The sequence below is a fragment of the Halyomorpha halys genome, unplaced genomic scaffold (genome assembly GCF_000696795.3).
Source record: "Halyomorpha halys isolate HHAL.00 unplaced genomic scaffold, Hhal_1.1 Scaffold889.1, whole genome shotgun sequence".
NCBI lineage: Eukaryota > Metazoa > Arthropoda > Insecta > Hemiptera > Pentatomidae > Halyomorpha > Halyomorpha halys.
The window spans coordinates 380884-395871 of NW_027105736.1; the positions used below are offsets into that span (position 1 = coordinate 380884).

The 14988-nt window shown below is 32.4% G+C and overlaps 2 protein-coding genes across 5 annotated transcripts in view; one reads left to right on the forward strand and one right to left on the reverse strand.

Annotated features, from left to right (window-relative positions):
• The window catches only part of Cyp303a1 (Probable cytochrome P450 303a1), a 54768-nt gene extending 52430 nt beyond the window's left edge, over window positions 1-2338 (reverse strand). The window contains exon 1 of the mRNA XM_067053484.1: window positions 2242-2338. The gene's annotated coding sequence lies outside the window, so the exon portion shown is untranslated. The remainder of the gene's footprint in view (window positions 1-2241) is intronic.
• Window positions 2339-4121: 1783 nt separating this feature from the next.
• LOC106686851 (uncharacterized) lies at window positions 4122-14553 on the forward strand. 4 transcript variants are annotated; one of them, XM_014430420.3, is made up of 6 exons: window positions 4123-4322; window positions 5073-5201; window positions 6490-6543; window positions 6635-6745; window positions 7684-8033; window positions 14077-14553. In XM_014430420.3, the coding sequence occupies exons 1-5, from the start codon at window positions 4221-4223 to the stop codon at window positions 8008-8010; spliced, it is 723 nt and encodes a 240-aa protein (XP_014285906.1). In that variant the 5' UTR covers window positions 4123-4220; the 3' UTR covers window positions 8011-8033; window positions 14077-14553. The 4 variants fall into 4 exon arrangements, with proteins under 4 accessions (XP_066909587.1, XP_014285906.1, XP_014285907.1 ...); XM_014430421.3 differs by lacking the exon at window positions 14077-14553 and adding an exon at window positions 13307-13998; XM_024361804.2 differs by lacking the exon at window positions 14077-14553 and adding an exon at window positions 13311-13998.
• The last annotated feature ends 435 nt before the right edge of the window (window positions 14554-14988 follow it).

Consider the following 14988-nt stretch of genomic DNA (forward strand, 5'->3'; position numbering starts at 1 on the left):
TGACATGTGGATGGCCCGTTCTTTGTTTACCGAGCATTTGTACAAGCCTCCGATTCGTGGCGCGCCTGTGGATCCGCCTTTAGGACTTTATTTTGAAAATATTGTAGTTTTTTCCTTTTCGTGAAGGATGCCGCTCCCCAGACTTCACAGCCGAACATCAGCAGTGGCCTGAGGATTGTTTTAAATATAAGAACAGTTTTTTCTGGTTTTAGTTTGGAAACATTTACTCTGATGTAATTGTAAGACGCAATTACAATTACTTATTGACCCTTAGTAAGATGCAATAGCATGTAATTTAACCCATGTGTGAATTCAACTTATTTATGTTAATATATAAATTAATAGCAGATTGCGTTAATAACAGAACACTTTTATTTTGAAAAAGCCCATGTGTGGACTTCATTTTAATATTTCTGTTTAATATCCAGTTTAAGATTACACACTAGCGTACAGAATTATTGTCATATGACAGTTTATTTATATATATCCGAAGATTTTGAAATTAATATAAAATTGTTTTTATGATCATACGCTGGCGTATCGATTTATTTTAACTTTCCGTCTTTCTAACATATTGGGGTCCCTATCTATGTATTCTGTGATGCTGAGATTGAAAATATGATCTATTTTATGAATGCACGCTTGCATATCGAATTATTTTTAGTTAAGTATATTGATTTCTAACAGATCAGTGTTCCTTTATATGTTTTCGAGAGTGCTGAGAAAATATAAACATAAAAATAGGATCGCAACTCGGAAAACATACAGAAATACTATATGATAAATACGAAAGTCAAAATCAATCGATACGCAAGGGAACCATCATAAAATCGATTTTACTCAACTTGAAATCTGATTCGCCTGAAGGTGGAAACTTAGAAGTTGCGTGGACTCAGCCACGATGCTCGCTGCTTCGCACTAAATATCAGGCATATGGTTCTTTATCTCGATATTCCAATGAAGTCAGTCTCTCAGCATTATGGTTTATTGCTCTTCCTTCCTCTCTGAGACCCATTTGTGCAATTATAAAAAAGTTTTAAGTAAAAATTTCAAGAATACTATGAAATACGATTTTGTAAATTAAGATCTAACTATAATCTTGACGATCCAAAATTGTAGGCTTAGATTGTGAGTAATTCTTAACTAACCTACCCAAGTTCTGACCAGAACCTCGTTTAAGAAACTCCACCTTTATGGTCCACAATTATGAGTGCATAATGATAACAGTCCTTACCCTAAATATAGAGAATTTGTACAACTTAAATAACATTAGGTACAAAAGTAATTCTCTGAAATGACTAAATTACAAATTTTAAAATTGAGCTCTTAATATTGAAATATAAAATAAAAGGTTATACAACATTACAAATAGAGTACAATTTCATAATATCTAAATTAAACCTGCGGGACGATCAACTTGGGAACTGCAACCTTCAGTTCATGAATTGAAACCAGGGGACCATATCTGAAACCAAGGGACTGACGGGGATATCTCCCTATAGATTTCATCTTGGGAGAGAAAGTGAGAGGTCAAGGACCAGTTCATCCATTTTTTATGGAATTCCTCCCCAACAAAAAAACTTCCTTCGATCAGAGCAGATCTAGTGCTAAAAGGGAAAACCCAAAATTTGGAAAAAAGCTATCTGAGACAAAGAAATATATCTATATATATAACGGGCAGTCGATTGATTGGAATAAACAATGTATACACGAGAGATAACAACAATTCTTGAAAATTAAAAAAATCGAAATAATCCAATCAAATCTGTAACAAAATCTAATTGAAGTTCTCAAAATTACTCGAAAATTTCATGAAACATAAAATAGACGCTACGTACCTGCAATACGTAAGTAACTCCTAATTTAATTATACAAAATTAACCTAGCGGTCCATGTAACTTGTTAAACTGAAACTTTCAATTATTAAAAATAAGAATCTCCAAGCAGACTGAAGAAACCATACAGAAAAAAAAAAACTTCAAACAATATGAAAATCCTGATTGAAAAAATCACTTTTATTCATTACTAAACACCAATGGGCAACAATTTACTTGTAAAGAGTATGTGAATTCTAAACATTGACAACACAAACTGTTAATTAAAAGAAAAGCCCAATAAGTGTCATACTTTTATGAAATTTAATTTTTTAAAACTCCTGGCTAAGTCCCATATTAAGTTTTATAAAACTTAACAAGTACAATTTTTTGTATGTATATTCTGTTATTATATGACTCTACCTACTTTAGATATCTCCTTTCTGTTCACTCTGTCCTTTCCTCAGAATTTGCAGCGAATACCTCTTGGACTGGCTTTTTTTTTTTTTTTTTTGCGGATCCCTCTAAAACAGAAAACAAAAACATGAGTTAGTAAGTTGCATCACGCATTTGTTACATAAATCAGATTAGATACAATCTTGGACTGACAACCCTCTGAACTGTAAACAAATATCAGCAGAGGAAGTATCCGATCCGACAAGGATCTACAGCAAGTACCTGTTGGATTTTCCATCCCCTTCACGAACGTAAGTGAATACCTTAAAGAGTGAAGATTCCACTCTGAGAGGATTTATGGCGAATACTTATAAACTCGTCAATTCAACTACTATCCAGCTTACTTATACTGATTGAATACTATTATGCTATCAAAAAACTTGTAGCGACACTATCTATCAGGGATTGCCAGTACGACCACCTCTATGGCTTCCTGCCAAGACGAAGAGCTTCAGTTCGTTCCACCTCTGAGCACCTCCTATGTTTTCTCTAGCTGTTTACTGTTTTCATTTATTCAGTAAAATACAAATAATTTTATAATGTTGTATAATCAGTACTATAAATGTAAATATGTTGATTTAATAAATAAAGTATACCAAAAAGAATATACCGAATCACATAAAAATAAGTTCTTACAGGTCGTGCCTCTCACCGGCCTTTGTATCGTTAGTAGAGTAAATACCCCACCGTTAATGCTGTGGCAGTATCATCTTGGAACATCCAATAAGACACTCAGTATAGTCTTCCAATTTATTTTTCGATATGAAGAGTCATATTTCACGCTAGTTCTCTGTTGGTCACCTCCTCCATCCTCTACCTTTAACTTTTCATAGGACCTCTCGGGTCTACACGCATTCTTCGTATCTACCTTATCTATATTGAACACGCATTGTCGAGGCCTTCTGGTGAAGAATGATTAATATTGTCTATTGGAGTCAGATCACTTAATACAACAACCTCGATAAACTCTTTTATATCTTCGCAGATACCTCCAAAACCCTGTCATACCTTCTCTCACTTAATCTTTTCAAGGACTTCATTTCCTTCAGCTATTAGTTAGTTAATTCCATTTGAATATTACATTATTTTTCAAAATTAGATCTTTCCATTCATCCCCATACTATATGATATTCTCATTTTCCCCCAACATATCCTGTATCGTAATAGTGCTATCAGTTAACGGCTAGTCTATTTTAGTTCTTAGTAACTGTAATTATTACTATTATTTATAAATGCTACTAATTACATTACTCTGAAAACCTTGTTTCAGTTAAACAAGATTTTGAAACAATTTGACCACTTAACTTTTAGAATAACAGTTGTATTGCTGCTATCGTAGAATTATTCCTAATTTTCTAAATGCTAATTTTTCTACCGGATGTCAATCTAAACTCCCTATTTATTAGTTCATTTAAGGCCTCTTTCAACAAGATTAAAAATTATCATCAAACTTGCTGGGCACAAGATTTGAGGATTTCGGTCTTAAAACATGATAACTAACAAAATGAAAAAAGTTTTGTTAATTATAAGTTTTTACCTTCAAACGGGAGTCACTTGGCATAACTCAGTATCAACATTATTCTCTTAAGAAAACAAAGATTTAAGATTTTTCAACAATGAAATCAGCCTTTAATAGATAGGGATGGCAAAAACTTCAATTAATAAAAAAATTCAATTACCCTGTGGACCAAATTCTTCATTTCTAAAAGAAAAACTCTACCCCGCACGGTTGATAATAATTTTTTAACAGTGATAGAACTATTTTTTTTTTTACAATGATAATCATACATATTTTTTGCTCCTAATTTCAAACAGCTAAACGATTTTTTGTAATCAAAACATCGATTGAGTTCTTGCAACCTCAGTAGGAAGAAGGTTATAAGCATTATTATTGTTTATCCCCTCAATTTTATACTTTTTATTTAATTTATGTAGTATAAATATGCAATAATGAGTGACAGAAAAAGGAAAGCAGCGATATGTTGTCTGATTGCAGCTTCGTTTTTGGCTATGGAAAGGAGAAAAAAAAGGAAGCGTGAACGTAGTAATGAAGTAAGACTTGTAAAATGTTAATACTAAGTGATTTATAAAGTGGTTATAGCTATTAAAGGCATTAGTTATTCTCGATTAATAGAATAGAAGGTTCACAGATCATCATTTGGTTTGCTCCTTATTTTATATGTGTGACAGCACATGATTCTGTAATGGACCAGTTAAATATGCCTACCATTTAAGAGAATCATAGATAAATAGTAAGCCAGTGTAAATGGATCACCAGGAAGGTACTGAAGTTTTTAAAACAAAAGCTTAAAATATCTCTCCTTTGTTTAAATTAATGTTGTTCTTTATGTTTATTAGAAAAAGGGTTAAGTGGGATTAAGGACTAAATCCTCAAAGATAAAATAAGATGGAGATACTATAACGTTTAGGAAAAAAAGTTGTATGGCATCTTTTGCAGGAAATTTCATGTACTCTAATTTTTTATAGAACTTTCATCAAACCTAATAATTTTTGGAATACGAGCAAATTACTGATAAAACGTGGGATACCATTTCTACCAAACCATCCATTCTAAACTTAACGTTAAAATCCATAGGACTTTGCCTCTGATGTTGATATTATTTATTGAACATACCTTAGCAACTTGAACAATGAGTTGAAGAACATAGACATTACTTTTAAGACCTGAGTCTAATTGATTTTGATTTACCTAGATTAAATATTTTGCATGCCTATAATAAATGTAGGCTTCATCATATTACTTTAAGATAAAGAATATATTTATGGTTTTTTTTTTGGCAGCATGAATCAAACCATCTTGATTCCACAATGGATGGTGATAACTCAGATCAAGAAGAAGTAGAAGATGAGGAAGAAGAAGAAGAAATAGATTTTGAAACTTCTAATAATTATTCTGGCGTGACTATTAAGGTGCTCATTGTTTTTATTTTAATCGTTTTATTATTATTACTATGCCAGGGAGATGTAAGGTACTGCTAATTTTTTCCTGGTTTACATACATTTATGCATACTGAATTAAGCTCAATTATTCCTTTCTACCCTTGGATTATTATACGTAATAATTGTATATACGTTGATAAGAGTTTGGAAAACAAAAAAAATCTTTGTCAAAATTTTGATCATGAGATATTTTGGACATAAGGTGGCCTACAATGGTAGATAGGTTCAAACTGGGCTGGGTTATTTTGCTAGATCTCATGTGGTTCAGGTTGGGTCTACTTACACACAGTGGGTGCTCATCATTAACTACAGAATGATGCTCATGACTTTCCGTTTCCTCAAGTCGAAATCTTCATAGCTAGAAACCTATGAAAACATTGTTGTACAATGTGCTCATTAATGGCTCTTTAATCCCACTCATCAATGTTATGAACAATTTACAGAGCACTGTTTGAGTTCGTTGAAATAAATTTGACAAAAATCACTTTTTGATATTTTCTTTTTAAAAACTTTAAATAGATTAACCAAAACGATTTTTTTACTTGAATCTTTGATGAAAAGAAGGATACAGAATTAGGTTTGTTATGATAGGTATGGAATAAATATTACAGATAGATTTAGTTTTTACTATTAAATGTAGTTTAGTTTTAAAATATAGTCAAGGTAGAAACCTCAAAAGGGTGAAGTCATCAATAAATCAGATCTTCTTGATAGGAATATTTTGAAAAAGACAGGGAGCACATTGTAAATCTCCATCATTTATTTATATACTTACAGAAAGTCTACGATAGTATCATTACAGATTTAATGTGATTACCTGCCAAACTCATATGGCTTATAAAAGTCACCAGTAAAGAAGTACAGTGCTAGATTTGAGCTCAAGGTAACACTTCTGAATGCTTTTATATATACAAGGGCTAAAACAAGCTGTCTTACATGCTTGCTATTTAATTTGGCTTTGGAATATGGAGTACAGAAATAAGGAATTCATATAGGATGAAAAGTTTCAACAAATGTGCAATGATGCTGGCCTTCGCAAATGATGCGAAACATGACTGATAGATCAAATTCATGAATATTACATCATTAACCACTTACTAAACACCAACTATATATTACATCATTAACCACTTACTAAACACCAACTATATATTACATCATTAACCACTGTAGTTAACTGTATATTCATTAAATATAATCTTATAATATTATTGTGTGAAATAGCTCTTGATAAATATAATCTAAAATTATTTTACAGGTAGAACCAGGTCTAGCTGATGAAGATTCCATTTCTGGATATGCTTTACAAGAGGTTTAGTATAAAGTTATGAAGTGATAGCTAATTATTTTATAAATATAAAACTAGCTAAGTAATTATTTGTATATTTATTTTTTTACTATAGAATGCTCAAGACCCTCTAGGTGACATGATAGATATTGATTGCACAAGTTCCATCAAGCATGAAAAAGATTCTAATTTTGAAACTTCTTCAGATGGAGGCATAAAAATTAAGGTAATAATTAAAATTGAAATAGATATGAAAATCAATTTTTGAGTCAAAAATAACACTTTATTTTTGTTGTTTAGTAACGCAAGTTGTACTGAGCAATAGGTTAGTTAGACTCTGTTTACAAAGGAAAATTTTATTTTTTAGCTTCCTCATTACTGAAGCTAGGGGAGCTTTGTATTCATCGAGGAAATGAAATAAAATTATGTCCTCAGAATTGAAAATCTCCACTCACATTTTAAATTTTAGATATCAAGGAACAAATTTGGTTCCTGTTGTAAGATTTTTGTTCAGGGATAACTAATTATACCGTTGATCCAATTTTGAATACATTTTCAGGAATTATTTGGGTATCTAGTAGTTTCATATCGGTTTTATCACATTCCGTCCACTACTTTTTCCTCAGCAAACATATATCTTTAAAACGTTTTGTCCGATTTGAACTAAATTTGGAGGGAAATCTGGTATTAGTATATCTTTAAAACGTTTTGTCCGATTTGAACTAAATTTGGAGGGAAATCTGGTATTAGTGTTGTCATAATTTAGTATAAATTAATCAAATTCAATTCCATTCTTTCTCTTCACTATGAAAAAACAAAAAAACTCCTTTCTTTCTTAAATATTATTCTCAAAAGACAAATTAATTTATTAAGCAATAAAAATAATAAATTTGTTCTCGATTCTAACCACCTTTCATTATTCTATTGTTGATTTGAAATGAAATGAAATGAATGAAATTTCATTTCATTTTATTTCATTATTAACTAAATTTCATCTTAAGTATTTAACATTCAGCAGAAGTCAGTATATAATACATAATAATATAAATAATAGACCATATAAAAAAATAAAAAACTGAAATCCTTGTTTGAATGAGTTATCATTTTCATTTAATATTATAATGAAATATTATGTAGAATAGTTTTTATTAATATTTTTTACAGGAGGAACCTGACTTTTCTGATGATGACATGAATGATGATTTATCCCAAAATCTTAGTGAGAATTCCAATGAAGGATGTAGTCAATCGAAAGATGTTCCTGTTGGTTGTCAGACAAAAATAAATGAGGTAACAATTGCTGATAAACAAGAAGTAATCAGTAATGCTGACACTGCGGTTAAGAACCCAAATGAAGTAAGAGATGAATGCCAAGTATTTGGTGATTTCGTTGCTGGAGAAATGAGAAATCTTAAAAGTGAAAATAATCGAAAAAAACTAAAGAGGATTATACAAAAAGTGATAATTGAGATCTCAGAATTAGAGGATTAAAGAATCGAGTAATTGGAATTGATGTAAGTATTAATAATTTATGTACAAACTATAACTTTCCACAAGAATGTGGAGAAATAAAAACAGAGTATCAGAAAATCAAACAGCCTGTGAGAGTTCAAAAAAATCTCAAAAAGTATTTTACCTTGCTCAATTTGCTATGTCAGTCAGTCCAAATTGTTTTAATGACATACTAATATTCCAGTATTTTTTTTGGTTTTTAAACTGATGGAATCAAATATTTTTTAGTTTCTACGAAAAGTTGTATTTAAAGTTAACTCAGATGATAAGTCTAATCTGACTTGCTTTTTAATAAAAAAAAAAAATTGCTGCCTACATTACAATTTGTATACACTTAAACTCATTTAATACTAATAGGATAAAAAACTGGTCATATACTGTTAATATTCTTCTATTGACAAAACAAAATGCCTCCACTTCAGATGAAAGCGAAATATACTTCCATCACCTAATCTATTTCTAAGGAACTCCCTATTACCCTGAACCTATTACTAATAAATAATAATAATAATAATAAAAGACTAGCCTGGCAACATCATATTTCTGTACTAAAAAGTAACTGCACAAAAAGCATTATTCGTTTACTAAGCCATACTTCCTGGGGGTACCAATAGAACAAGTCTTCTTAAACTTTATCAGGTATTAATAAGCTTGAAAATGGACTATTCCTTTAGGGTTCTGCTTGTTCCCAAGTGCTGGCTAAGCTGGATACAGTCCTTCACGCCAGAATCCAAATTGCGACTGGAGCATTTCGAACAATCCCCATTCTAAGATTATGCCCCGAATCCGGACTATCACCACTTTTGTTCAGAAGATCTAAATTACCTATAACCTTAAGTTCAAAATTATATCCACAGACAAAACATCCGACATGTAAATATATTTTTAATTCAAAATTTTCCATTCTTTTTAGACAAAAACAAATTTCAACACTTCCATTATCAGAAAGACTCACCTTAGCTATCTCTTTTCTCAAAACGATTACAATTATCCACCATGGACCCTCCAATATCCTAAAACAATTCTAGACCTGTCCATATACTCTAAAAATAATACCAACCAGATGAATTTAAAGCCCACTTATCTAATATTCTTCAAAATATGCTGAAATCGTTTATAATTTACACAGACAGTTCAAAATCAGGATCATCCTTTATAAATGGTAACTCAACATACAAAATTAAACTCAACAACCCATGCAACATATTCACTGCTGAGCTCAATGTAATAGCAGCAGCACTTCGCTTCTGTTTGTATTTGAACCACAATAATTACAAACTCATTTAAGTTCATTTAAAGGTTTAGATTGTATGTATCCAGAGCATCCATTTTTACTTCAACACTCTACACAATCTAGGTATGTCAGTTACATTATTATGGGTTCCAAGTCATGTGGGAATTGCTGGAAATGAACTGGCTGATCATGCTGCAAGGGAAGCACTTGCGCTTCTGGGATGGGGTAAAACACTTTTAACTTCTTCAGAAATGAGCAAAGACCTCAAAAAGGAAATCAAAGATAAATGGCAATCTTTGTGGAATAAAAGCCCAATGAGTAAACTAAAAATTATTAAAAAGGATGTCAAGCCCTGGAGTACCTCCAGCCCAAAACGCTGTAGAGAGGAGGTCGTTTGATATTTTATATCAAAAGAAACACCTCCGAACTGCCAGTATTGCAACATCAAATTTACAATTAGCCATATTTTCCAAGAATGCCCATATTTCACATCACATCTCATTATTATTATGGCACTACGGTCCTGCAAGAACCCGGCCCTCAACAACCAATCTAAATGGTCTCTTGCTTTCTCCTTCCATCTGTAAACCTTTAAGAGCTTCAAATCCTGCTCCACATCATCCAGCCATCTGATCTGGGGACTTCCTCTTTTCCGTTTTCCATCTGGTTTGCCATAAACCATCTTTTTGGGTATCCTTTCATCGGGCAGCCACTCAACGTGTCCTAACCATCTTATTCTTGCTCTTTTAAGTAACACCACGATGTGGGGTTTCCCGTTCAGGTTTATCAGTTCCTCATTCCTTCTTCTTCTCCAAATTCCATTCTCCGAAACTCCTCCCCATATCCTTCTCAATACCTTTCTCTCTCAGGAGTTGAGAATCTGTTTTCTTGTCAAGGGCCATGTTTCTCCCCCATAGATCACTACTGGCCTTACGATGGTTTAGTAAAAGACCACTCTCACCCTTTTCAGAGAGAGCTCTAAAATTCAGTATTTTCTGCAGTGAGAAGTAACATCTATTTCCTGCTGCTTTCCTGGCCTCTATTTCACTATCTACTTTGTTATCATCTGTAACCAGGCTTTCCAGGTACTTAAACTGGTTTACAGAACTGAAACTGTGGTCTCTGAACGTCACTTTTCTATTCTCTTCCTTATCTTTCCTTGAGCTTTTATGCTTACCGTCTTGTCTTCATTCATCTTAAGGTCCAATTCATATGCTGCTTCTTCGAATTCCTGGAATGTTCCCTTTAATGCTGCTCGGGTTCTTGCGGTAATGACTACATCATCTGCATATGCTAAATGTTGAGACAGTCTATTGTAAATGGTCCCTACTGGATTAGTTCTGATTGAACGAATAGCTACTTCTAATGCTTTATTAAATAGAAGAGGAGCCAGAGGATCCCCCTGTCTCAAGCCATTTTCCAGAGAAAATTCCTGGGACAGCTAATTTCCATGCTTATCTCGGCAGGTAATGTTCATTAGTGTAATTTTTACCAGCTTGACTAGTTTTTTCGGTATACCTACCTTTTATCATGGTTCCTCTCTCCTTCCTTTCTGTTCCTTTTTGTTCACACTGTCATAAGCTTGTTTGAAGTCCACGAATAGCAGATGTAGGTCTATGTTATACTCATAGTACTTTTCCAGTGCCTGCCTCAGGGTGAATATCTGGTCAACTGTCAATCTACTGGGCCAAAACCCTCCCTGATATTCTCCCATAATATTTTCTGTGAAATTGGACACTCTTTATGTAGAAACACTGCCAGTACTTTAAAGGTTATGCTTAGTAGACCAATGCCTCTATAATTATCACATGTCTTCTTTCTTGTGTATTGTACATATTGCTGCTCTTGTCCAATATTATGGCCTTTTTTATCCATCCATATCTCCCAAATCAAATCATAAATTGCTTCCCAAAAATGACTGCCACCATATTTTATCATCTCTGGAGTTATTTCATCAAGACCTGGTGACTTATGGTTCTTCAATGATTTAATAATGTCAATAATTTCTTCCTTCTCAGGAGCTTCCACTTCTGCACCGTCCAGCACCTTACGCAGAAGTTCATCTAGATTGAAGCTTTCTTTAAATCTCTTCTTGGTGGCTCTTGGGTTTAGCAATTCACTAAAATACTGGCTCCACCTTTCAAGAATTGACGTCTTTTCCCCAATGAGCTCACCTTCTTTCCCTTTACATAATCCAGTGTTGGCTTGGAATCCCTATTTTTATTTCTTTTACACCCTTATGAAGCTTTTTGGATTCTTTTTTCTCCCAGGATTCTTGCAACTTTTCAAGGTTTTCCTTTTCCTGTGCTTTCTTCTTCTCCCTACATAGATTTTTGGGTTTTCTCCTCTTTGTCATAAATTCCCGTTCACTTCCTCTGGTCTTTCTGTTTAGAATGTTTAACCTCGCCTTATTTCTTTCTTCCAGAGCTATCCTACACTCTTTGTCAAACCATTTGTTTCTGGAAGCGGGTTCTTTCTTCCCTAGTGCATCGCTTGCACTTTTTATCACAACATTTTTCAATTTTTTCCTTTATCATTTATAGTTGTGCTGTGTACAATGTAATTTTTTCTCAGTCGTTCCCTTATTTTGTTTTTTGAATCCTTAATTAAGTCATATTCCCTTTTCAATGTTTCATAGAAAATATCCTTCTCCTCCTCTTCCCTGTCTTTCGTAGGTGCATGTACGCACATAATCGTGATTTTGAAATACCTTCCTCTAAGTAGAACTGTACAAATTCTTTCACTGATCAGTTTATACTGTATTATTGTGTGCTTAATAGATTTTCCTATCATGAAGCCTGTTCCACATATATTTACATTGTGTACACAGTTAATTAGCAGATAATTTTTTAATTCTATCATTGTCACATTTCTCCAATATATCTCCTGTAGAGCAGCTACCTCAACTTGATATTTATCAAGCTCATTCTCTAATCTTTTGCTTGAACCTGGTTGGTTTAATCCTCTAACATTCCAAGAAACACTATTAAGTCCATATTTCCATGCCGGGGTTAAGTACCTTGGTTGTTCGTTTATCCGAGGCTGTTTGTTGTTTTCTGAACTTGAAAGTTTTTTCTGATTGGTGTGTAGTTAACACACCGAACCAACCCTCCTCCTTTATCTGGGCTTGGGACCAGCAACTAACTCCTAGGGAGCCAGCAGGCAGAGTTTTACACCTCAATAGCTTATGATTAAACCCAGATATTTCAAAAACCCTCAGAGTTGATGATAAAACAGTGAAATCGGTGAAACCAGACAAAAAAAATATTAACATTAAATAAATAATATATAATTAAATTAAACAAATTTAAGAAAAATTAAATACGGTATAAATGGCGTTAATGACTAGTGATGTTTTAAGCTACTAAACAAAAATAAACAAACATCTCATTTAATACAATAACCAATATTTCTTCTTATTGTGACAAAAATAAAAATAGATTATTTTATAATTACTCCAATTCTGGTTTATTATGAGTACAATAATTTGAATCAAACGACCAAGTGGTCATTGAGTGGAAATGATTTGGGCCCTAGGAAGTGGGTTTAAATATTTTTTTTTTAAAGAAAAGCAAATTTGACATTCATTTTTCTCATCTCAATAAAACCTTAGTAATCGAAAAATAAATTTTTTTTTCTCCAAAATTAATGCCTTCAAATTTTTTTTTTCCGTATTACAAAAATTCTATAACTATAAAAACATCTCCACCAATCAACTTGGTGATTGTTTTATAATAGACTTCTTTTATTGCATTGAAATTTTGTTCCATTTCAAGATTACATAATTGCTTCTTTTTCAACCTTAACTAAATCTCCAGTTTACAACTTGTGCAATGAATTCCCCTTATATCTAATCTCCCTAATTTTTAAATTTGTTTCTATAACCTGTGTTACCAGAGAAACGTCTGGGATAATTCACATTAGGAATATTGTTGAGTTGGACAGACTCTACCTGTGCCTACTATTTGTACGCAGGCACTTCTCTTATTATGTGTATCCTTCTTGTATTTCTTTTGTTTTATCTATTTTAATTCTTTTTAGCTAGATGGTGCAAGAACTTATGTTGGTCATCTGATTTTGTTTACTGCAAGGTCTGGATTGCAACTTATGTTAAAGCATCTTCAACCATATATAACCTAACCTAGATCTAACTTACAAGCTGATTCCATAAATAACTTGTTTAATGTACTATAAGTTATCGAAATTTTTATTATTTGATGACAAAATTATCATTTGTTAAAATTATGGATGAGGTAGGAGTCCCCAACATTTTTTGACCTGCGAGTCTATCATATGATTTCAGTCTGACAGAGAACATAGTTTGTGTAGAAATTGTATTCAGAACTCAAATAAGTTAAAACCTGTTCATTAAAATCAATTTGGTGAGATAAAACAGCCTCTGGCACACGTAAAACACTTGTTGGTTGCCATGGGCCTATGCACACTGTCTGTCAGGAAGGCTTCATAGTTGGGTATTCCTAACTTTAGATATCATTTATTTGTCTTAAGGTAAATAGATCCTTCAACAAATGTGAATGTATATTATATATTTTGTTCAACTTTCGGTATAATAAATGTATTTCTTTTACAATTTTAAAACATTTACTTGACATTGCCAATAATTATTATTATATAATTGTTCATTTGTATATTTTTTTATGTATATATTTATCGTTGTGTATTATTTAGAAATATTGTTTTGTAAATTAACAGACTGAATTTTTTTAAAGAGAGATTTCTTTTTTTTTTTTTCAATTTTATATAATTTAAATTTGATGTATGTTAATAAGATAATTTTATTGCGGTCCTAGGAAGTAACCAAGATGTCATGGAAAGGCTCTAGTAAGAGAAGGAGAGGAAATTGGCTTGCAATTAAATGAAGATAAAACAAAATATATGATTGTAAGCCAAAAATTCACCCTAACTACATAGTCTGCTTGGACGGCAAATCGTTTCCGAAAATAGACAGTTTCAGGCTCCACAGTAATATCAATAAATGGTCAGAAGACTGAGATAGACCAGTGTATAACAAGCGTGAACTGAGCCTTCTTATCTCAGTCAAGAATACTGAAATCTCGAAAAATCTCTACAAATCTGAAACTAAGGGTTTTCATTGGCATAATAAAGCCAGTTCTGATTTATGACTAAGAGACCTGGACTCTTAATAGAATGGTTGCAGGACTATAGAAAATCTGTTGTCAGTATGAGACAATGGCTTATAATGGAACAACATAATACCTCACATCAAATGATTTGGATCCTTTTCGGAAATAAATTATGCACTGTTATTAATGTTTTCTTGTGTGGGACCTTAAGTTATAATCCTTAAATTAAATATAGTTGTATAGATTCAACGGGATTATTTGTTGTTATGGTTATTAAAATTATTACTTTGTAGGAAGATAGTCAAAGTGGCAGTCAACAAAAGTACCATAATAATAAAAAAATATTTATTATTAACCAATGTTTGTCAGTTGTCATTTTTGTTTCTATTTGCCAGCCCTGATAAAGTCTTGCAAATCGGGACGAAACTTTGGTTAACAATAAATAATTTTCTTCAACTATTTTGGTACCTTTATTGACTGCTACTAACTTTTTTCTGGACTATCTTTCTACAATCTACTTTATACTGTCAACTATCTTCTTTCAATATAAAATTAATACTGAGGTGTAGATAGTTGACCGTAGATTAATGATTGGAGAAGTTTGTCGGGGGGTGCGGT